The following is a 22,978-nucleotide window of genomic DNA, read 5'->3' as shown; positions in this document are numbered from 1 at the left end:
TTTGTTGTACCTGGACTGCTCCCCAGTCGTTTGGTCAGGTGCCACAGAGGGACTATGGAGAATTACAACTGGCCCAGAACAAGTAGCGCAAAATGTACACGTAGCGCTGAATGTACACGTAGAGCTAAATGTACGCGTAGCGCTGACATTGATCATGTCATTCTCTCATGGATCAAAGTGGAGGAGAGATCGACATCATCACGACTTGTTTTTATACGAATGTTTGACCTGTTGAATGCACCGAGGTACTAGCACACAGCTTGGACACAAGACATGCCACCAGAGGTCTCTTCACAGTCCCCAAGTCCAGAACAGACTATGGGAACCGCAAAGTACTACGTATGAGTCATGACTACATGTAACTGATGCCAGCAGTAAAATCAGGTTTAAAAAAACAGAAGACAATGCACTTTATGGAACAGCGAGGACTGTGAAGACACACACACACACACACACACACACACACACAGACAACATACACACTATAGACAAATACACCTGGACTGTTTTGTAGTGTAGTGGCCTGAGGGCGCACACTTAATGCATTGTGAAATCTGTAAAATGTATTTTAATGTTTAAAAATTACTGGACCCCAGGAAGAGTTGCTGCTGCCTTGGCATGAACTAATTGGGATCCATAATAAACCCCAGGAAGAGTAGCTGCTGCCTTGGCAGAAACTAATGGGGATCCATAATAAACCCCAGGAAGAGTAGCTGCTGCCTTGGCAGGAACTAATGGGGATCCATAATAAACCCCAGGAAGAGTAGCTGCTGCCTTGGCAGAAACTAATGGGGATCCATAATAAACCCCAGGAAGAGTAGCTGCTGCCTTGGCAGAAACTAATGGGGATCCATAATAAACCCCAGGAAGAGTAGCTGCTGCCTTGGCAGGAACTAATGGGGATCCATAATAAACCCCAGGAAGAGTAGCTGCTGCCTTGGCAGAAACTAATGGGGATCCATAATAAACCCCAGGAAGAGTAGCTGCTGCCTTGGCAGAAACTAATGGGAATCCATAATAAGCCCCAGAAAGAGTAGCTGCTGCCTTGGCAGGAACTAATGGGGATCCATAATAAACCCCAGGAAGAGTAGCTGCTGCCTTGGCAGAAACTAATGGGGATCCATAATAAACCCCAGGAAGAGTAGCTGCTGCCTTGGCAGAAACTAATGGGGATCCATAATAAACCCCAGGAAGAGTAGCTGCTGCCTTGGCAGAAACTAATGGGGATCCATAATAAACCCCAGGAAGAGTAGCTGCTGCCTTGGCAGGAACTAATGGGGATCCATAATAAACCCCAGGAAGAGTAGCTGCTGCCTTGGCAGGAACTAATGGGGATCCATAATAAACCCCAGGAAGAGTAGCTGCTGCCTTGGCAGGAACTAATGGGGATCCATAATAAATACATGCTTGAGATGAGATGAATGCTTGTGGAAATAGAGATGCAGTGTAAGAAAGTATGAAAACTATTGATTTCAATTCCTTCTCCTCTCCAGATCTTTGTAATCCTGGTCCTGTTGTGTGCTGGCCTGGCCATCGGAAACACCTTCTGGTACGAGGAAGTAGGCAGCAAGGCCTGGTATCTGTATGACGGTAAGGACCAGACTGCTTCTTACAGAGGTTTCCTCAGCTTCTGGGGGTACATCATCGTGCTCAACACCATGGTTCCCATCTCCCTCTACGTCAGGTGAGTATAGAAATAGAATCGGACTCATTTGACTTGAATAAGGGTACCCGTTCTAATAATTATATTTCCCTGGGTGAGTCGCTCTCAAACACAGGCAAGGGTTGTGTTCAGTAGGGCACATCGTAGCAAATCTGTGTTTTTTTTTATGGGAAAATTTGTGTAGAACTTCCCTGTTTTTATTCTGTTTCAAAACGTTTTCTACCTATTGCACACGACCAAGCTCTTTCTTTTGTACCGTCTACCACCTGCTTTTAGAGGGCTTTATTTAGTCAAAGACTCTGTCATTATCTCCTAGTCCCTAGTATCCTCTGAACTGTCGTTATTATCTCATAGTCCCTAGTATCCTCTGAACTGTTGTTATTATCTCCTAGTCCCTAGTATCCTCTGAACTATCGTTATTATCTCCTAGTTCCCAGTATCCTCTGAACTGTTGTTATTATCTCATAGTCCCTAGTATCCTCTGAACTGTCGTTATTATCTCATAGCCCCTAGTATCCTCTGAACTGTTGTTATTATCTCCTAGTCCCTAGTATCCTCTGAACTGTTGTTATTATCTCCTAGTTCCTAGTATCCTCTGAACTGTTGTTATTATCTCATAGTCCCTAGTATCCTCTGAACTGTTGTTATTATCTCCTAGTTCCTAGTATCCTCTGAACTGTTGTTATTATCTCCTAGTATCCTCTGAACTGTCGTTATTATCTCTTAGTCCCTAGTATCCTCTGAACGGTCATATTTTATTCTAGTTCCCGGGATCCTCTGAACGGCCAGATTTTATCCTAGTTCCCGGTATCCTCTGAACGGTCGTATTATTTCCTAGTATCCTCTGAACGGTCGTATTATCTCCTAGTTCCTAGTATCCTCTGAACGGCTGTATTATCTCCTAGTTCCTAGTGTCCTCTGAACGGTTGTATTATCTCCTAGTTCCTACTGTCCTAACACCCATGTACCTGTGTACCTTAGGGAATAATAATAGAATACTGTATTGAGTCGTCATGAGAGTATTTCAGGTCCCCACTTCCAGAATAGGTTTCTAATCTAGGGTCTTTCCGTGTTTTAAAATAAAGGTGAAATATATTTCCAATTTCCTCTCCAGTGTGGAGGTGATTCGTTTGGGCCAGTCTAAGTTCATCAACTGGGACCTTCAGATGTACTACCAGGAGAAAGACACCCCAGCCAAGGCCCGCACCACCACCCTCAACGAGCAGCTGGGTCAGATCGAGTACATCTTCTCAGACAAGACCGGTACCCTCACGCAGAACATCATGGCCTTCAAGAAATGCACCATTGCTGGACAGACCTTTGGTAAGACTAATTTGTTACATCCTGGCTAGAGTGTAGCTTGGTGTTCCCAGATCAGTTCATGCTGTCGTTGTCAAGGTGGTTGTCCTTTCACTACCACCCGCAGTACAAAAAAAGTACAATTGAATGAACTTATTTTCTAAGGATGTCGACACATTTCTAGTTAAAAATATTCAAACAATATTCATCATGGACGCTTACTTCACCGTCTGCTAAATATGTGTATGTGACCAATGACATTTGGTTTGTTGTTATTGCCAAATGACAATTTTTAAAGGTCTCCCAAGTATTGCTTGACTGGACATCCTTGGTCCACTCTGCATTGTTTTTTTAGTGTAACAGATTTCAGCTGTAAACATCGTTTTTTGAAGCTTGTTTTATGACGTGATGCAATCATGTATTTTCATTTGACAGGTGACCCTGCTAATGTTGCGGGTGTACCTCTGGATCGTGGGAAGGTACATTTTTTTTGTTGTTTTTTTGTTGTTGTACTGAAACAGTATTTTATTCAGGTTTGACACATACAGTGCTTCATCTATAGCATTGTCTTGATGGTCATTTCTTTCCCTCGGTACTTCACAGCCAGTGGACTTCACCTGGAACAAGTACGCAGACAGGAAGTTTGAGTACTTGGATCATTCCCTGGTGGCCTGCATCCGGTCCAAGAAGGACAAAGACACCTTGGAGTTCTTCAAGCTGCTGTCTTTGTGTCACACTGTCATGGTGGAGCAGAAAGAAGGTAAGGAACCTGCGTAGTCATGATAGAGTTCAAAGTTCAATCAATCATTGGATGATTTTATTTATTTATTGATTGGTCAGTTCAGAAATCACTGATTACACACACACAGCATGTGATTAGTCCTGAACACACCTAGGCAGACTAGGTAGCCTTCCTTCAGAGTACCATGGAGATCTGGCCCCAGAGTGGATGTGTATTCAGAGTACCATGGAGATCTGGCCCCAGAGTGGATGTGTATTCAGAGTACCATGGAGATCTGGCCCCAGAGTGGATGTGTATTCAGAGTACCATGGAGATCTGGCCCCAGAGTGGATGTGTATTCAGAGTACCATGGAGATCTGGCCCCAGAGTGGATGTGTATTCAGAGTACCATGGAGATCTGGCCCCAGAGTGGATGTGTATTCAGAGTACCATGGAGATCTGGCCCCAGAGTGGATGTGTATTCAGAGTACCATGGAGATCTGGCCCCAGAGTGGATGTGTATTCAGAGTACCATGGAGATCTGGCCCCAGAGTGGATGTGTATTCAGAGTACCATGGAGACCCACTTTTAATGGTCTACAAGCACATTTGGCGTTTGAAGTCCTCTAGTTAGCACATACAGAACAGAGACAGGTAGCACATACAGAACAGAGACAGGTAGCACATACAGAACAGAGACAGGTAGCACATACAGAACAGAGACAGGGTGAGCAACCTGCATTGTAGTAATGCTAGAGGTCAACATTCAGAAACCAATTCTTATACATAATGGGCTAATCCTGGTCCTGAACTTGATGGAGAATCTTCTTTGGAAAATCCTTCTTTGTCTGGGAAACCAGTCCAGATAGTTTTAGTTTAGAGTACCATGGACACCGACGACTATTCTATAATAAAGGTGTGACATAACCTCTGGCCACAGAGTTTGTATGTCTTGATGTGTCTGTTGTCCTCAACCCTCAGATGAGTTGGTGTACCAGGCAGCCTCTCCTGACGAGGGGGCTCTGGTGACGGCTGCCAGGAACTTCGGTTTTGTGTTCCTGTCCCGTACCCAGGACACCATCACCATCAGCGAGATGGACCAGGAGATGACCTACGAGGTGTTGGCCCTGCTTGACTTTAACAGCGACCGCAAACGCATGTCCATCATCCGTGAGTGAATATTTTAAGACCATGATCATGGTGTCCCCCTCTAGGGTTGTAAAAGTTCTGGGAATGTCCGCAAAGTTCTGAGGTTTATTGGAATTCCCAGTTGGAGAATTCCCTCCCTGCTCATTCCTTGATGATTTTGAAATCTTCTAACCGGCCTGGATTCATGAGAACTTTGACAAAGCTTCTGAAATGTTGTAATACTAGCCTTTTCACTGTGACCATCTCCCTAACATGCAGTCTCCTCTCTCTCTCTCTCTCTGACAGTGAGGTTCCCTGACGGTCGGATCCGTTTGTACTGCAAAGGAGCAGACACGGTCATCTACGAACGCCTCTCTCCTAACTCCAAACACAAGGAAGTGACCCAGACTGCTCTAGACGTAAGTCACTGGTGTCTTTTGATAGACTGAAAACCATCCTTTACATCCAGCCTATGTAGAGTAGTAGGGGCCAGGCTATGAAGCATGTGTGTGGTTGTATTTTGAGCTAGGACATTCTGGACTTTCTCTTTTTGGTTGGTCACTTATTGAATGAATCTTGGCTCCAGCAGTTCCAGAATGGTGAAAATATCCCCCTGTTTATTCATTGTTTCTCATTCCAGTAATTCCACGATGTTCAAGTAAACCAAACCCTTCTCTTCCGTTGTAGATCTTTGCCAACGAGACTCTCCGGACCTTGTGTCTGTGCTACAAGGATATCAGTAAGCAGGAGTTTGACGCCTGGGCTAAGAAGCACAAGGCTGCCAGTGTTGCTATGGGCAACAGGGAGGCTGCTCTAGATCGAGTGTATGAACAGATTGAGAGCAACCTCATGGTAGGACGCTCATCCCACATAATGAGAACATGCTAAACAAGATTAACAGTTAAATCTAGGACCTATTTAACCTCAAGGATCGTCCCTTTTTTTTCCAACGAGTTTGGAGTTGAAGTTTGTAGAAATCTGAAAGGAATGTAGGAGAATATAACACATTAGATCTGGTAAAAGATAATACAAAGATAAAACAACCATTTTTTTTTTGACCAATTTTGAAATGCCAGAGAAAAGCCATAATGTATTATTCCATCCCAGGTGCAATTTAGATATTGGCCACTAGATGGCAGCAGTATATGTGCAAAGTTTTAGTCTGAACCAATGAACCGTTGCATTTCTGTTCAAAATATTGTATCAAGACTGCCCAAATATGCCTAATTTGTTGATTAATAACTTTTCATGTTCAAAACTGTGCACTCTCCTCAAACAATAGCATAGTATTATTTCACTGTAATAGCTACTGTAAATTGGACAGTGCAGTTAGATTAACACGAATTTAAGCTTTCTGCCTGTATCAGATATGTCTATGTCCTGGGAAATGTTCTTGTTACTTACAACCTCATGCTAATCATATTAGCACACGTTAGCTCAACTGTCCTGCAGGGGACCCACCAATCCTGAAGAGGATAATTATAGGACTGATTCACGGAAATCTATGTAATATATTTTAGGGCAGTAGAATATAGTGCATTCAGAAAGTATTCAGAATTCTTGACTTTTTCCACATTTTGTTACATTACAGCCTTATTCTAAAATGTATTAATTAGTTTTATCCCCCTTAATCTACACACAGTACCCCAAAATGACACATTTATTCAGAATAAAAAAGCTGACATTTACATAAGTATTCTCAGACCCTTTACTCAGTACTTTGTTGAAGCACCTTGGGCAGTGATTACAGCCTTGAGTCTTCTTGGGTATGACGCTACAAGCTTGGCACAACTGTATCTGTGGAGTTTCTCCCATTTCTTCTCTGTAGATCCTATCAAGCTCTGTTAGATTGGTTTGGGAGTGTCGCTGTACAGCTATTTTCAGGTCTCTCCAGAGATGTTCGATCGTGCTCTGGCAGGGCCACTCGAGGACATTCAGAGACTGTCTTGGCTGTGTGCTTAGGGTCGTTGTCCTGTTGGAAGGTGAACCTTTGCCCCAGTCTGAGGTCCTGAGCGTTCTGGATCAAGGATCTCTCTGTTCTTTTATCCGTTCATCTTTCCCTTGATCCTGACTAGTCTCCCAGTCCCTGAAAAACATCCCCTTCACCTCCCTGATCAAGGACCTTCTCTCCCGATTGCTCAGTTTGGCTGGGCGGCCAGCTCCAGGAAGAGTCTTGGTGTTTCCAATCATCTTCCATTTAAGAATGATGGATGCCACTGTGTTCTTGGGGACCTTCAATGCTGCAGAATTGTTTTGGTACCCTTCCCCAGATCTGTGTCTCGGCGCTCTACGGACAATTCCTTCCACCTCATGGCTTGGTTTCTGCTCAGTCATGCACTGTCAACTGTGGGATCTTATATAGACAGGTGTGTGCCTTTCCAAATCATGTCCAATCAATTGAATTGACCACAGGTGGACTCCAATCAAGTTGTAGAAACATCTCAAGGATGATCAATGGAAACCGGATGTACCTGAGCTCATTTTTGAGTCTCATAGCAAAGGGTCTGAATCCTCATTTTTTTTTTTTTTTTTTTAATAAATTAGCAGAAAAATCGAAGCCTGTTTTTGCTTTGTCGTTATGGGGTATTGTGTCTAGAGTGAGTTTTTTATTTTTTAAATATATTTTAGAATAATGTGATAAAATGTGGGAGGAGTCTGAATACTTTACGAATATGTTCTACAAGTTTCATGAGTTAATGTTTACATACACGCTGTTCAGAGCTTTGCCCAAAAGTTGCTGCTTCCTTCTCTACTCTTAAAGGAGACATGTTTGCTTTGTTTTGTCCTAATCGGCAGATGATCGGCGCGACTGCCATCGAGGACAAGCTGCAGGACGGGGTTCCTGAGACCATCGCCAAGCTGGCAAAGGCTGACATCAAGATCTGGGTCCTGACTGGAGATAAGAAAGGTATAGTCTCTGTGGTGGGGAGAGCCTCTGGAATGTTCATCTCTATTCAACCAGACACTGGGGTTCTCTATATAGTGGCCAGGGCTCATAGTAATGTACTATAAGGATGTCATGTTTACCTCCCAACAATGTTTTACTGTTGTCATTAAGTATTGAGATCAAACCTTCTTGAGCTGCTACTTCACAGAGTCTGCAGCTTGATGGATTAAATGTGTATTGATGGCTGGGATGGAAAGAAACATGGAGGCTTTACCATTTCCTACTTGCAGAAACGGCTGAGAACATTGGCTATTCCTGTAAGTTGCTTACCGATGATATGCAGATCCACTATGGAGAGGACGTCAAGTAGGTTTGATTTTCAATAATACTTACATCCTCTGGGATCAAATATACATCTTGTTAATATACAGTGTGTTATTTTTAACCCCCTACATTTAAATCATTCTGTGTTTTGTGACCAGTGAGAAGCTGCGGATCAGACAGGCAAACCGAAGGGATCAGCCGCCTGCGTTCGGTCGGACCAGGAAGAAGGTACCGGATCCTTTCTTCCCTGAGCCTGGCAGGAACGCCCTCATCATCACTGGAGGCTGGCTGGTGAGTGTAGTAGCCTACTATGTCGTAGTTGGTCTCCAACTTGGTCGACCGAAAGTCGTGTATTTTTCCGTATATAGACACATCATATGTGTTGGAATAAAATCAACTATATGCATTGAGCGTGTCTGATGCTTTAAGCGCACTGTTTCATTAAATAAGACACGTGATTCAAGATGGAGCCAGAGATCAAGAAGAAAAAAACACTAATTGACCCGAACATCCTCTTCTCCCGCTGGCCTTCTGTTATGCTGTTGAAGGTGCCGGTAATTAGGTTACACGAGTGGTCGGCAACTCTTTTTTTTTTTCATGTGGAATGCCAGTTTGTTACCATTTCTACCGATCTGCATGCCAGTTATGCTTTTCATATGCACATTTTCGTGGAACGGTTTAATTTAATTTATAATAACGTCGTATCTCAAAATCATTGTCATGTGGGTAATCAAAATTCTATCTGAATGAAAATACAACAAATAATAACCAAATATTAATAAATAATCTAACAGTAACTTCTATTGCCGACTGTGGAGAAGTAGGCTACATAAAGCCAACAAATAAAAACATTGCAGCCTGCAGGTAGAACATATCCCGATCAAACATTAATATCCTATAAATCACATTGGCGATGCATGACCTGTCTGCAAAGAACTTGAAATATTGTATCAACTATCACCAGAAGCTCACACTTTTATATAAAATATTCTGGGCCCTCTGAGTTTCCCATGTCAGTGTGCTCCAGACAGACACAGCTGGAGGCTGTTCAGGGGGTGATAGTGGTAATCAGTTAGTCCTATTTTATGACGTTTCCACTGGATCAGAGCATGATATTTTTCCCAAATGGGTGAGAGCTGTAAAGATTTATATTTTTTCAAATACATTGTGGATCTATTATCTTTCTCAATTAATGTGAAAACAAACTTTGTTTGTTTGGTGTGTTGAGGTGAAGAAAACAAAACGACTTTGAGAAGCTCATTAGTGGAGGTGAGTTAAGACAATCAGAAATACTCTCAGATTCCCAAAATGGGCACACTAATAGGAAGAATCAATCTATCTTTATAGACTGTTAGAGAGTATTTATCTGGTCAGTATGTCAGTGTATTATGTCTGTTTGTAACAGTGTGTTATATGTGAAAATGTGATCATATTATACATTGTATTTGAATGTTTAAGGACTCTTGGAAGATTTAGTCCAAATGAGGACATAAAGAGATCCTAATCAAATCAAATGACTTATTAATTATTGTCACATGCTCTTATGTAATCCTTTATAAAGACTTCAGAACAGGCAGAGGCAAAATGTAATTTACATAACCATAGACCACTTAAACTCGTACAACACTTTCATTTTGCGTGCCTGGTAACCTAGTACTACTTCTATGTGTAATCGGGTGTGCATCCTTACTCCACCTTGACAAGAGCACTCAAAAACAAGACGATGAATAAATGGACAAAACTCATTAATGGAATGAAATGAACAAAAACTTGTTTTTCACTAGTGTTGCATTGGTGGTTGTTAGGAATTTTATGAATAATGACTAAACAATATCTACATATAGAAATATAACTCATTAAACTTATACTCTGTTTTATTATATCTGATTTAACAATATGAATTCCTAAGGAAGGGATTGTGGAGCCTGAAACAGGGGGTAATTAAATAAAATAAATACCATTCCAGCCAGGTGGGAGAAGATTGGAAGTGTTTTTAAAAAAAAAGTAAGCAGAAAGGGTAATAAACCAATGGTTGAACCGACTCAACTTAGCACTGGAATGTTCAGATAAAGACTGTTTTCTTAGGTTTTCCATTAGCTGGAACTGTCAGCTAAGTGGTGATGCATAATGGTGAGGGGTCAAGAGTTAATTCAGTTCTATTGTGTGTCGTGTGTGCGCTAGTAGGTCGGAATGAACTTTTTAAACCTGCTTTGTCTTGGTCGAGGAGGAGGAGATTCATTCTAGAACCAATGACGTTATTGTATATAAACTGTTGTTGGTGGTTACATGGCAGCGCGCTCCGAGAATAAATACTATTATCTCATTTTGATAAGACTGGTCTCCGTCTATTTTATGCAAATAAGAATCTTACAAATTCTCATAAAATAGACTAAGTGAATTAAATTAATGAAAACATATTGGAATAATGAAATTATACCAACAGTTGTGTGCTCTGTAAACAACATGTCCACTCTGACAATGAGAATGGTAAAAGACTGTAATAATAATACTATTGAATGTATTAACATAAATGACTGTAACCAAAATAACATTGAAGTTTCAAAATTATGATAATTAAAGGTACATGTACTACTGGTGCTATATGTAATGGGGAATTAATAGACACTAACAATCAAATGCATTAAATTCACACAGTGAAGTTATGAATCAATTAACGTGCAAAAACTGCCTAAGCAAGTGAAATAGATAATAAACAAAAGTGAAATAAAGAATAACAAATGAAGAGTAAACATTTATTTATCTCTGTCTCTCTCCGTGTCTGTCTCTCTCCGTGTCTCTCTCCGTGTCTGTCTGTCTGTCTCTCTCCGTGTCTGTCTGTCTGTCTCTCTCCGTGTCTGTCTGTCTGTGTCTCTCCGTGTCTGTCTGTCTCTCTCCGTGTCTGTCTGTCTCTCCCTGTCTGTCTGTCTGTCTCTCCGTGTCTGTCTGTCTCCGTCTGTCTCTCTCCGTGTCTGTCGGTCTCTCTCCGTGTCTGCCTGCCTGTCTGCCTGCCTGTCTGCCTGCCTGCCTGCCTGTCTGTCTGTCTGTCTGTCTGTCTGCAGAACGAGATCTTATACGAGAAGAAAAAGAAGCGTCGTCGTCTTCGACTGAAGCGTCTCGGTAAGAGACCCGCCGCCGCCACGCCCCAGGATGCCGCCCAGCCAATCGACGACTGGGAGAAGGAGACTCGTCAGGTGGACTTTGTGAACATGGCGTGCGAGTGCGAGGCGGTCATCTGCTGCCGGGTCACGCCAAAACAAAAGGCCAACGTGGTCAGCCTGGTGAAGAAGTATAAGAAGGCTGTCACGCTGTCCATCGGAGACGGAGCCAACGACGTCAACATGATCAAGAGTACGGGAGGAGATTAATTTAATTTACTCTTTAGGTTATTCATTATTTATTAGTCATTGTTAAAGCTAGAATCTTTAATTGAAAAAATAAGTGGCTGTTTTTTTACAATTCATAGACCGCTCTGGATGCAATAACTGACCGTCCATTATATAAAAATGATAGTTTTAACCATGCTATGCGGCTATACTGTGTTTGTTTACATTGTTTAAAAAATATTGGAGTAAAACAAGCTTCTTTTCTGGGTTCTGATGGGGTACGACAGTTGAATTAAGCTCATGAAGCATTAATACGTTTATATTCTTCAGGAATCAATGGATATACAGGATATCATTAATTTGATGTAGCAACTAAAGATTATAGCTTTAAAGATGAATAATATTTTCACCACACAGGTTAATTACCATAGGGTTAGAAATGTATTAAATGAATCTTGATAGCTGTTATACTCTTGACCCCGTTTACTTCAAACTAAATGTATACTAATGTGGTGTTTGAGATCAAGATTGTTTGATATCGATTCTGCTCCTTGCCCTGCTCAAAAGGATCCCCTACAGTACACCATTACTGACTACTTCTTTCTCCCCATATAGCTCCATCTACTTCTCCCTGTCTCGCTCCATCTATACTTCTCCCTGTCTCGCTCCATCTATACTTCTCCCTGTCTCTCATTCAATTACATTTAAATTCAATAGACTGTTTTCACATGGCAAGTTAAATCACTTACATTGTCCAAGTACATAACAATGGTGGGACTAACAGTAATAATAATAGTTGTAATGATTTTCTCTCCAGCTGCAGACATCGGTGTGGGTATATCTGGACAGGAGGGCATGCAGGCGGTGATGTCCAGTGACTATGCCTTCGCTCAGTTCCGGTACCTGGAGCGTCTCCTGCTGGTCCACGGTCGCTGGTCCTACATCCGCATGTGCAAGTTCCTCCGCTTCTTCTTCTTCAAGAACTTTGCCTTCACCCTGGTCCACTTCTGGTACTCCTTCTTCAGCGGGTTCTCAGCTCAGGTGAGGGAATGTTCTAGAGGTAGGGTGTGTACCGAACGGCAACTTATTTACTATATCAGGACTGCCAAACCCTGTCCCTGGCGATCTACCCTCCTGGAGGTTTTCACACCAACCCCAGTTGTAACTAACCTGATTTAGCTTAGCAACCAGCTCATTCATTATACACTGCTCAAAAAAATAAAGGGAACACTAAAATAACACATCCTAGATCTGAATAAATGAAATATTCTTATTAAATACTTTTTTCTTTACATAGTTGAATGTGCTGACAACAAAATCACACAAAAATTATCAATGGAAATCAAATGTATCAACCCATGGAGGTCTGGATTTGGAGTCACACTCAAAATTAAAGTGGAAAACCACACTACAGGCTGATCCAACTTTGATGTAATGTCCTTAAAACAAGTCAAAATGAGGCTCAGTAGTGTGTGTGGTCTCCACGTGCCTGTATGACCTCCCTACAACGCCTGGGCATGCTCCTGATGAGGTGGAGGATGGTCTCCTGAGGGATCTCCTCCCAGACCTGGACTAAAGCATCCGCCAACTCCTGGACAGTCTGTGGTGCAACGTGGCGTTGGTGGATGGAGCGAGACATGATGTCCCAGATGTGCTCAATTGGATTCAGGTCTGGGGAACGGGCGGGCCAGTCCATAGCATCAATGCCTCCCTCTTGCAGGAACTGCTGACACACTCCAGCCACATGAGGTCTAGCATTGTCTTGCATTAGGAGGAACCCAGGGCCAACCGCACCAGCAGATGGTCTCACAAGGGGTCTGAGGATCTCATCTCGGTACCTAATGGCAGTCAGGTACCTCTGGCGAGCACATGGAGGGCTGTGCGGCCCCCCCAAAGAAATGCCACCCCGCACCATGACTGACCCACCGCCAAACCGGTCATGCTGGAGGATGTTGCAGGCAGCAGAACGTTCTCCACGGCGTCTCCAGACTCTGTCACGTCTGTCACGTGCTCAGTGTGAACCCGCTTTTATCTGTGAAGAGCACAGGGCGCCAGTGGCGAATTTGCCAATCTTGGTGTTCTCTGGCAAATGCCAAACGTCCTGCACGGTGTTGGGCTGTAAGCACAACCCCCACCTGTGGACGTCGGGCCCTCATACCACCCTCATGGAGTCTGTTTCTGACCGTTTGAGCAGACACGTGCACATTTGTGGCCTGCTGGAGGTCATTTTGCAGGGCTCTTTGAAGTAGCTATGTGCATATAGGTAGAGGTACGGTGACTAGGCAGCAGGATGGATAACAGACAGTAGCAGTCACGCTGTCTCTTTCATTGACCCCTTATCGAGACTGACTTCAAAAAAAAACCCAATTACTTTAGTAACTTTCCGTAACATCTACTATGGTAAAGAGGATTTATCCTAAATGTGTACATGTGTGACAGAAGAATGAATGATGATTATTATTTTATTTATGACTTTTTGTTCCCACTCCAGGTTGCCTATGAAGACTGGTTCATTACTTTATACAACGTGATGTACAGCTCCCTTCCCGTCCTGTTGGTTGGCTTATTGGATCAGGTAAGCTTTAAATATGGACACACGGACAATGGTTTAACAGCCGAAACATTTGTCTTGGCGTTATCACCTCTTGTTGAAATGAATATATTAGCGTAAAAAATACGTTGAAATTCTCCTACATGAATTTATGTTCTTTACATGTTTTTAAATGATTAACATTTTAATCAAAATCCTTTTGTATTTTCATCGCTCAATGACTCCTATGTGTCATATGATCTGAAGGAGACGATGTTTAGCTAATACTGAGTTAAGGTCGGCCTTTACGCTTCAGCAAACGAAGGAAAGGAGGGTTGCTCAACAACGATGACAAAAATCATGAGGCTTACCAAGGAAAACTTCCAAAATGACTCATTCTAGGTTGAAAGGAGTTGGAGCGTTTAACAACGAAAGGCAGAGATTGATGATTTTTTTTGCTCAGTTTAATCCGTTGTTCTTCAAGATGAGAACAGGTGACTGACGTTTCGAAGTCAAGCTGACGTCTCCTTCAGCCCTGTGTAGGATCTTCTGAAATTTAAATGGGGACCTCTGAGACAATATATATTCTGATTATCAAACAATATACTTTTTTTTTTAAATATTCAAATGGATATAGAATACAACCGATTAGTGTCAACTAAGAACGTCTTACACTATTCAAATACGGGACCTAAAATGGAGGTATTATGAACACACAGGGTTAACTGTGCCACCTAATAATCCCCAGTTTACAATTGGCTCATTCATCCCCCTCTCCCCTGTGACTATTCCCCAGGTCACTATTCCCCATTCCCCAAATGAGAACGTGTTCTCAGTCAACTTACCTGGTAAAATAAGGGGGGGGGGGGGGACTAAGGAGTATCATTTTTCTAAGTGAGGTCCCCTCCAAGTGTCAATGTGGGGTTGAGTGCAGTAGAAGTTTGGGAACCCCTGAGCTAATATGTCATTTCTATTTCCTGTTTCCTCGAAGGACGTGAACGACAAACTGAGTAGAAAGTTCCCCAAGTTATACCTCCCTGGTCAACAGGGGGCGCTGTTCAACTACAAGAATTTCTTCATCAGTCTGTTCCACGGCATCTTCACCTCTCTGGTGATCTTCTTCATCCCGTACGGGGCGTTCCTTCAGACCATGGGGCAGAACGGAGAGGCACCGTCAGACTACCAGTCCCTGGCTGTGGTCATGGCTTCCTCTCTCATCTTCACAGTCAACATGCAGGTAGCTGGAGAATGATTGGGTGCTGTTCTTTTTTTTAAATAAAACTGTTCACCTCGAATGCCAAGACTGATGAGGCGATTTTATAGCTGTTAACAAGTGATGTATTTTCCTGTCTCTTCTGTCCTCTCCCAGATCTCTCTGGAGACGTCATACTGGACCTTTGTGAACTGCTTTGCAGTCCTCTGCAGTATAGCCATATACTTCGGCATCATGTTCGATATCCACAGTGCAGGAATCCACGTCATCTTCCCGTCAACCTTCACTTTCACCGGTGAGTTCTGCTTAATAGTGTATTCGGTGTATTCATCGGTTGCCCACCGTAGTGAAATGTTTTGCAACTGAAAGAATTTCACAATGAAAATGGGAGTTTCTTATTGGAAAGGGCCATTTTCGGCTGTTGGCTTCCGTTTGCTTCCTACACACTTGGGTCTTGTTTTTCGTTGGGGAACGTTTTAAAACGTTGTGCCCTAATGAACATGACCCTGGCCATATGGCTCTTATCACAGATGGTGGGGGTGATGACGATGATGATTATGATCAGGTTTTTAAAATTAATTGGTAGCACCGGTGTTCCCAATTTAAACATTACATCTCGGAGCAGCATATATTTTTTTAATTGATTGACATATAGCATATTGGGCCTATATGAATTGTAGCTGCGTTTGAAGCACATGCTCTAGAAACTAATATTTAACCCTGTAAAGACGTTTGTTTATTATTAAAAACATACAATGTTGATTTAGAAAAACCTGTCATCGAAATTTAAAGAGTATTTTGTGTAATATTAGGTTTCTGAACTGTCTTTTTTTTTATTTTTTAAAGAGCGTCAAGTTTGTGAGTGAGGACATGCAAGAGATCCTTCCTTCCTTCCTTCCTTCCTTCCTTCCTTCCTTCCTTCCTCTTCCCCATCAGCTTTGGGGAACATGCTGCTCCCTCCTGCGTGGGCCATGTCTATTTCTAAGGTCGCTAGCACTCTTCATGACACAAACTCTTGTTGGCGGAGAGAATATTTTGCAGGTTTAAAGCTTATTTCCTGTAAATCCATTTGACCATGGGATGGAGATTATTCAAAAAAGTAATTGCCATTTGAAAGCTAATTCCCTGCAATTCCACACATTTTGGCATGAAGTACAGATCATTCTTATGTTTTAAAGCTAATTTCCTACAGTTGTACAATATTTAGTAATTTCTTATGTATGTTCATGTGATATCTGAGTAACTCAATGAGATAAAATACGTTAGCTGACATGGGCTAGTTGATCTGGACATTTATAACACGTTATAAATATCTCTCTGAGATCTGCAATGACTGACATGATGAGGAAAACTGCTGATGCACTACCTCATTTAGAAAACTGCTGATGCACTACCTCATTTAGAAAACTGCTGATGCACTACCTCATTTAGAAAACTGCTGAAGCACTACCTCATTTAGAAAACTGCTGAAGCACTACCTCATTTAGAAAACTGCTGATGCACTACCTCATTTAGAAAACTGCTGATGCACTACCTCATTTAGAAAACTGCTGAAGCACTACCTCATTTAGAAAACTGCTGATGCACTACCTCATTTAGAAAACTGCTGAAGCACTACCTCATTTAGAAAACTGCACCTTGTGTATTCTACTATTACAACTTTCAGGAGTCAGTTAAAAGCTGGGCTGAGTTGCTTTTTGTTAGCTAGCTAACAAAAAGAACAGCTTCTTTTGAAAAATGGTTCCCAAACTGTGGGGCCCCCTCTGCCGACCGGCGTGCCCCACAGTTTGGGAACCCCTGTTCTAAAGAAGCGATCTCTTTTGCTTTCTTTCTGTGCCTCCAAATGTTTAGATGTACTGGTAAAGTTTCCAGGTTGTTAGCTAGCTGAGGTAACATGACTGATGTTTAGATGTACTGGTAAAGTTTCCAGGTTGTTAGCTAGCTGAGGTAACATGACTGATGTTTAGATGTACTGGTAAAGTTTCCAGGTTGATAGCTAGCTGAGGTAACATGACTGATGTTTAGATGTACTGGTAAAGTGTCCAGGTTGTTAGCTAGCTGAGGTAACATGACTGATGTTTAGATGTACTGGTAAAGTTACCAGGTTGTTAGCTAGCAGAGGTAACATGACTGATGTTTAGATGTACTGGTAAAGTTACCAGGTTGTTAGCTAGCTGAGGTAACATGACTGATGTTTAGATGTACTGGTAATATTATTTTAGCAAATGTTTGAAAATTATTTTTTATTAGGTGCTTCTTTACAGGAGATGCATTTTCGATAATAAAATGACAGCCTCTTGACTGGAAGACGAGAGGCTTGCTATTGTGGCATGTTTCCATTAAGCTGGACCCGGTCTGGTCCTTGTATGCATGCATAGTATTAGAGAGGAAAAGGCCAAGCCAGAGGTTTCACTCTCGCCAAAATCTGTACAAAATAAGCCCAAAACGTTTATATGGGTTTATTATGGACCTAAGCTTGTCGCCTGCCTACCCATCTTGGGACAAAGACTCCCTTGTTTAGGGAGTAAACATAAGCTTCTCGTCATTACATACAGATCTCCGATAGAATTTTCTGTCAGTCACGTCATTTTACTGTTTGGAAAAATTAGGGTCTGGTTAATGAGGGTCTGTTAGTCAGCATCCTTATCTTACCTCATTTGCACTCACTGTTTTTAGACTTTTTTTTTTTTTTTTTTACTGTGTTGACTATGTTTTGTTTATTCCATGTGTAACTCTGTGTTGTTGTATGTGTTGAATTGCTATGCTTTATCTTGGCCAGGTCGCAGTTGCAAATGAGAACATTGTTGTGGATGGCATACCAGAGTCTACACATGAGACCTGGATGGCGTCTGAGGAGAAAGTACTGAGAAAAATTATTACCGAAAAGCTGCAAGATGAATCATAGGAAGATTAAGATGGATCACGCCCACAGGACTGGAAAACCAGTAACCAGCCCAGGTGACAGACCAAGGCCGATAGTAGTCAAGTTCCTTAGAGAAGAGAACCAAGAACTTGAGAGGAACAAACATCTTCCTCAACGAAGACTTAGCTGATGCTGCGCCACAGAGGCGGAAATAACTTATTTCATCTATACATCTAAAACTAAAAGCGTTATTTGATTCAAAATATTATCTTAGACCTTAACCTCAACTGGAGTTGTGTATAAAGGGTGTAACCATTGACCAAGTTAAACTCCTAGATATAACATTGAATGGTCAATGATCATGGTCAAGTCATATTGCCAGAGTTGTTGTGAAGATGGGGAGGGGTATGTCTGTGTTTTTTACACATCAATTGTACCAGTTGTTCAGGCACTGGTCTTGTCCCATCGTGATTACTGTCTGGTAATAGGGTCAAGTGCAGCAAGGAAAGACCAAGCAAAGTTGCAGCTGACTCAAAACAGAGCAGCACACCTTGCCCTGAACTACCCATACAGAACTAACATCAACAACATACATGCCGGTCTTTCCTGGTTGATTGTTGACGAGAGATTAACTGTTTCTCTTCCAGTTATGACAAATATTACTGTGATGAAATTTCCAGATTGTGCAATCAATTAACTTTCAGCTCAGACACCCATACATGCCCCACAAGACATTCCACCAGGGGTCTCTTCAATCCACAGGATTATACATAGTCCTGATCGCATGGAACTCCCATCTCCAATTACTCAAGAAAACAGAAAAATTACCTCATGGACCGTGAGGAAACACACAGACACTCGCTAACACACACATTCTGTTTTTAGTTGTGGTGTTTGTATTATTTTTCAATGTTTATTGTTTGTATATTGTTAAATTTGTGACTGTCCTTCTCTATCAGTGTACCAGTGTTTTTGTAACTTGTCATGTTTTTTGTAGAGGGAGAATAGGTGCTGCCTCGGCAAAAGCTAATAAAAGCTAATGCTAAAAGCTAATGCTAAAAGCTAATGCTAAAAGCTAATGCTAAAAGCTAATGCTAAAAGCTAATGCTAATCCACATAAACAAATACATGCAAGTAACCAGGTTGTTAGCACCTCCTGGTTCGAGTCCAGGCTCTGTTACAGCCGGCCGTGACCTGGAGTCTCATTTGTCCCAGCTTCGTCCGGGTTCAGGGAGGGTTTGGCCAGCAGGGATGTTCTTGTCCCGTCGTGCTCTAACGACTCCTGTGGCGGGCCGGGCGCAGTCCACGCTGACACGGAAGCCAGGTGTACGGCAGTTGTGCTTGGCTGGGTTGTGTTTCGGAGGACGCACGGCTCTCGACCTTTGCCTCTCCAGAGTCGGTACGGGAGTTGCAGCGATGCGGACAAGACTGTAACTACCAATTTGGATACCACGAAATTGGGGAGATAAAGGGGTAAAAGTAAAAACAAATAAATAAAATGGTTGTTCGCAAACTAATGAGGTAACATGACTGAACAAGGTGTAAACAAATGCCCGTGAGTGGTTTTGGAACATTGCCTTAACTTTATGGTCTACCAGCCACTGTGGCAGGTAGAGGAAACAAATATACCAGCCACTCTGAATTCTTACTAGCCAATACATTTATTTGCCATAATAACACCAAAGACCACAGAAATGGAGTTTGGAGTTCCCCAGTTTTTTTCTTCTTCAGGTTTTCACTCTCAAAATCACACTTTTTTTTAAAAATAGAAAAACAAAAATTGGGATGTTCTAATCCATAACAATGCTTAAATCACATCAGGAGACCACTTTTGAGGTCTGGGGGAGACCTCTTAAATAAATATCGGAGGGTATAGTTACCCAGTTTTTAAGTTTTTAAAATGCGCACCTGCCTGAGCATAAGCAGAGTTTGCAAAACAAAAGACCACAGGATTGAATACAAATCATCATGACATCACATTCTGCCAGGTAAAAGCCTACTTTGCAGTTAGCATTTCATTTAGAATGTTGGGATGGGAAAGCCTTTATGACCATTTCAGCACAGCTAACTGGCTACACAAAGTCGTACCCAGGGATTCCCGTGCTGTGACATCTATAAAATAAGTCACTGATGCATTCTTTTAATATTCTTTTACATGTTGGCTTCGAAATGAACGAATCATCTGAGCTTGCATTTTTCTCTAGGGCACTTGGAAACAGCTGCACAATGAAGCCTATCATCACCACAGTTATTATCTGGGTGACTGTTCTCCTGGTTACACTGGGGCTCCCAACCAAAATGGCTGACGATGATAATGAGCAATTATTGATGTTTTCTAACCCAGCATTTTGTTTTGTTTCCCCATGTGTATTAGGAGTGGCCTCTAACGCGCTCAGACAGCCCTATCTGTGGCTGACCATCATCCTGACTGTGGGGATCACCCTGCTTCCTGTCATCTGTATCCAGTTCCTCTACAAAACCATATGGCCGTCCGTTGGAGACAATGTAAGACCTGCTGTACTACAGGAAGAAAAATACTTGATTTATAATCTGTAACGTCTTTGGGATGATATGTCATTGATATGTCCATTGGCCAAACCGTATGGCCATCCGTTGGAGGAGACATAAGGCCTAGCTACTACAAATCCAAAAAAGGACTCTACTCGTTGATATCTGTAACTTTATGGCATCACATGACGTTGATATGTCCTGGATACATACGATGGGTTCACAGCCACTGCAATGTTGTGAGAGATTTTATAGCAGAGATCAATGTATTAAAACGGAGCACACACAAATCTGGCAAAACTACATTCCAAGTTTGAAGTGCTCTTGAATGAAACCCATCACACGCGTCCATATTTTGAAACTTGTTTATAAATGCTAATGTATCATTTTTTTTCTCCCGCAGGTCCAGAGGAACAGGAAGAAGTATGAAATGGAGGAGGAAGAGGAGGAGAAATCCACTCCCTTCCAGCGAGGAAGACGCTCCCGCCGCTCAGCTTACGCCTTTTCTCACTCCAGAGGCTACGCCGACCTCATCGCGTCCGGCCGCAGCATCAGAAGACGACCTGCTACAGCACGCCCCAACCCCAGGGACAGCATCAGAGAGATCCCCCAGGCCGAGAACATATGAGGTGGTGGGGGGGCTCACCTCACCAGGGCCTGGTCCCAGATCTGTTTGTGCTGTCTTGCCAACTCCTATGGTCCTACAACTCCAGTTTTGACCATAGGCGTTGTCAAGACGACACAAACAGATCTGTGACCAGGCTAGCCTGTCATGCCTCTGCTTTTAGGAGGTTGATGAAGCTGAGACCACATTTGAGGTCTCCCCGGCATGATCTTACTAAGCAAAAGACCCTTCCACCCAAAAGCTTACTGAAGCCCTTTTGTATTGGGGATTTAATGTTTAAGGTTTTGTGTAACAGACAACGTTGTTTATCACAGAATTGCTCGTCATTACTGGGTACTCCCGATATACCTTGGCCTGTATTGATGAAGCCTTAGTTTGAGTACTGATCTAGGATCAGGTCCCACCCCATGTACATGTAATCTTATTCAGTAATTATCTAGAAGGGAATACTGTTCCTAGATCAGCACTTTGTGAATACGGGCCCAAGAGTTATCGGTTTGACTGGAGGCTGGCCTTGTTTAAACGGACTAAATTTAATATATTGTTAATATTATTGTTGGTTTGTATTTCACTGGATCAGTTGTGAAAATGTATACTTGCAGTCAGAAGGGTGTCATAATCATGATTTTATATTTAAATGTACAAGAATTTCAGCTTTATTTTCTGTTCAAAATGCTGGATCCTAGAAGTAAGGTATGTTTTCCACAGTTTATTTTATTTTATGGTGTCCTTCCTTATTGCTGTAAGTTATTTGACACGCTCTTTATGCACATGGATTCATTGTATACATGCCAATAGAACCCTGTTGAACCAGTTGTTTACTGTGATCTAATAGAACCCTGCTGAACCAGTTGTTTATAGTGATCCAATAGAACCCTGCTGAACCAGTTGTTTACGGGGATCCAATAGAACCCTGCTGAACCAGTTCTTTACGGTGATCCAATAGAACCCTGCTGAACCAGTTCTTTACGGTGATCCAATAGAACCCTGTTGAACCAGTTGTTTACAGGGATCTAATAGAACCCTGCTGAACCAGTTGTTTACGGGGATCTAATAGAACCCTGCTTGAACCAGTTGTTTACAGTGATCCAATAGAACCCTGTTGAACCAGTTGTTTACGGGGATCCAATAGAACCCTGCTTGAACCAGTTGTTTACAGTGATCCAATAGAACCCTGCTGAACCTCTGGACAGATTTAGTTTGACCGGTTTTTAGCTGAGCTTTTTTTTTTCAGATCATAAACTGATGCAAATAGCTTCTTGTCATTCTTTAATGAATTGATCTAGATCTCTGTTATTATAGTATCAACACTGTCCATCCTCTTCTTTTTCTTTGTGCTTATTTTTGTAACAGGATGGTTATTACTATGACTTTTGGTGTGAAATGGCAATGGTCTAAATATTTACTTGTGCCCCAAATGGCATTCTACTCCCTATTTAGTGCACTACTTTTGACCAGGGCCTGTGGGGGCTTCGGTCAAAAGTAGTGCACTACATAGGGAATAGGGTGCCATTTGGCATTTAACCATTTGAAATGAAGTATGAATGGAATTGGCAATTTGCAATATTTGCTATGAAGGACCAACCTGCTCAGACGTTCCAGTTAGTTTAATATTTTGACTTGGATTGAGTCTCAGCCATGGCTATTTTATTGGCCTAATGCATTATATCAGCCTTTTATCAATATGATCTCTGTCGAACAGTACTGTTTAGTGTGTATAAATACTCTTTGTTCTGTTACACACTTCATCATGCTGAATAACAAATGGACTTTGTAACTGTATTTTAAAGGTTTGTGTATACATTTGCATTATACATTTGTGTATACACAAAACTGAACAATGGCCTTTAGTGGTCAACTGGGCCACTCTTAAAACTACCTTTTTTAAAAAATCT

At 42.1% G+C, this 22,978-nt stretch overlaps 1 protein-coding gene across 1 annotated transcript in view; it reads left to right on the top strand.

The window, feature by feature from the left end:
• The window catches only part of LOC139422673 (phospholipid-transporting ATPase IC-like), a 55,234-nt gene extending 32,533 nt beyond the window's left edge, over positions 1 to 22,701 (top strand). The window contains exons 11-27 of the mRNA XM_071173869.1: positions 1,494 to 1,684; positions 2,778 to 2,986; positions 3,398 to 3,441; positions 3,566 to 3,722; positions 4,664 to 4,852; positions 5,117 to 5,229; positions 5,498 to 5,662; positions 7,607 to 7,718; positions 7,988 to 8,063; positions 8,180 to 8,312; positions 11,081 to 11,369; positions 12,162 to 12,385; positions 13,836 to 13,919; positions 14,866 to 15,111; positions 15,244 to 15,382; positions 20,325 to 20,455; positions 20,862 to 22,701. Of these exons, the coding sequence (XP_071029970.1) occupies positions 1,494 to 1,684; positions 2,778 to 2,986; positions 3,398 to 3,441; positions 3,566 to 3,722; positions 4,664 to 4,852; positions 5,117 to 5,229; positions 5,498 to 5,662; positions 7,607 to 7,718; positions 7,988 to 8,063; positions 8,180 to 8,312; positions 11,081 to 11,369; positions 12,162 to 12,385; positions 13,836 to 13,919; positions 14,866 to 15,111; positions 15,244 to 15,382; positions 20,325 to 20,455; positions 20,862 to 21,086 (2,727 nt within the window). The 3' untranslated portion in view covers positions 21,087 to 22,701. The remainder of the gene's footprint in view (positions 1 to 1,493; positions 1,685 to 2,777; positions 2,987 to 3,397; positions 3,442 to 3,565; positions 3,723 to 4,663; positions 4,853 to 5,116; positions 5,230 to 5,497; positions 5,663 to 7,606; positions 7,719 to 7,987; positions 8,064 to 8,179; positions 8,313 to 11,080; positions 11,370 to 12,161; positions 12,386 to 13,835; positions 13,920 to 14,865; positions 15,112 to 15,243; positions 15,383 to 20,324; positions 20,456 to 20,861) is intronic.
• The last annotated feature ends 277 nt before the right edge of the window (positions 22,702 to 22,978 follow it).

Source organism: Oncorhynchus clarkii, chromosome 12, assembly GCF_045791955.1.
Source record: "Oncorhynchus clarkii lewisi isolate Uvic-CL-2024 chromosome 12, UVic_Ocla_1.0, whole genome shotgun sequence".
NCBI lineage: Eukaryota > Metazoa > Chordata > Actinopteri > Salmoniformes > Salmonidae > Oncorhynchus > Oncorhynchus clarkii.
This window is presented reverse-complemented; position numbering and strand designations above follow the sequence as displayed.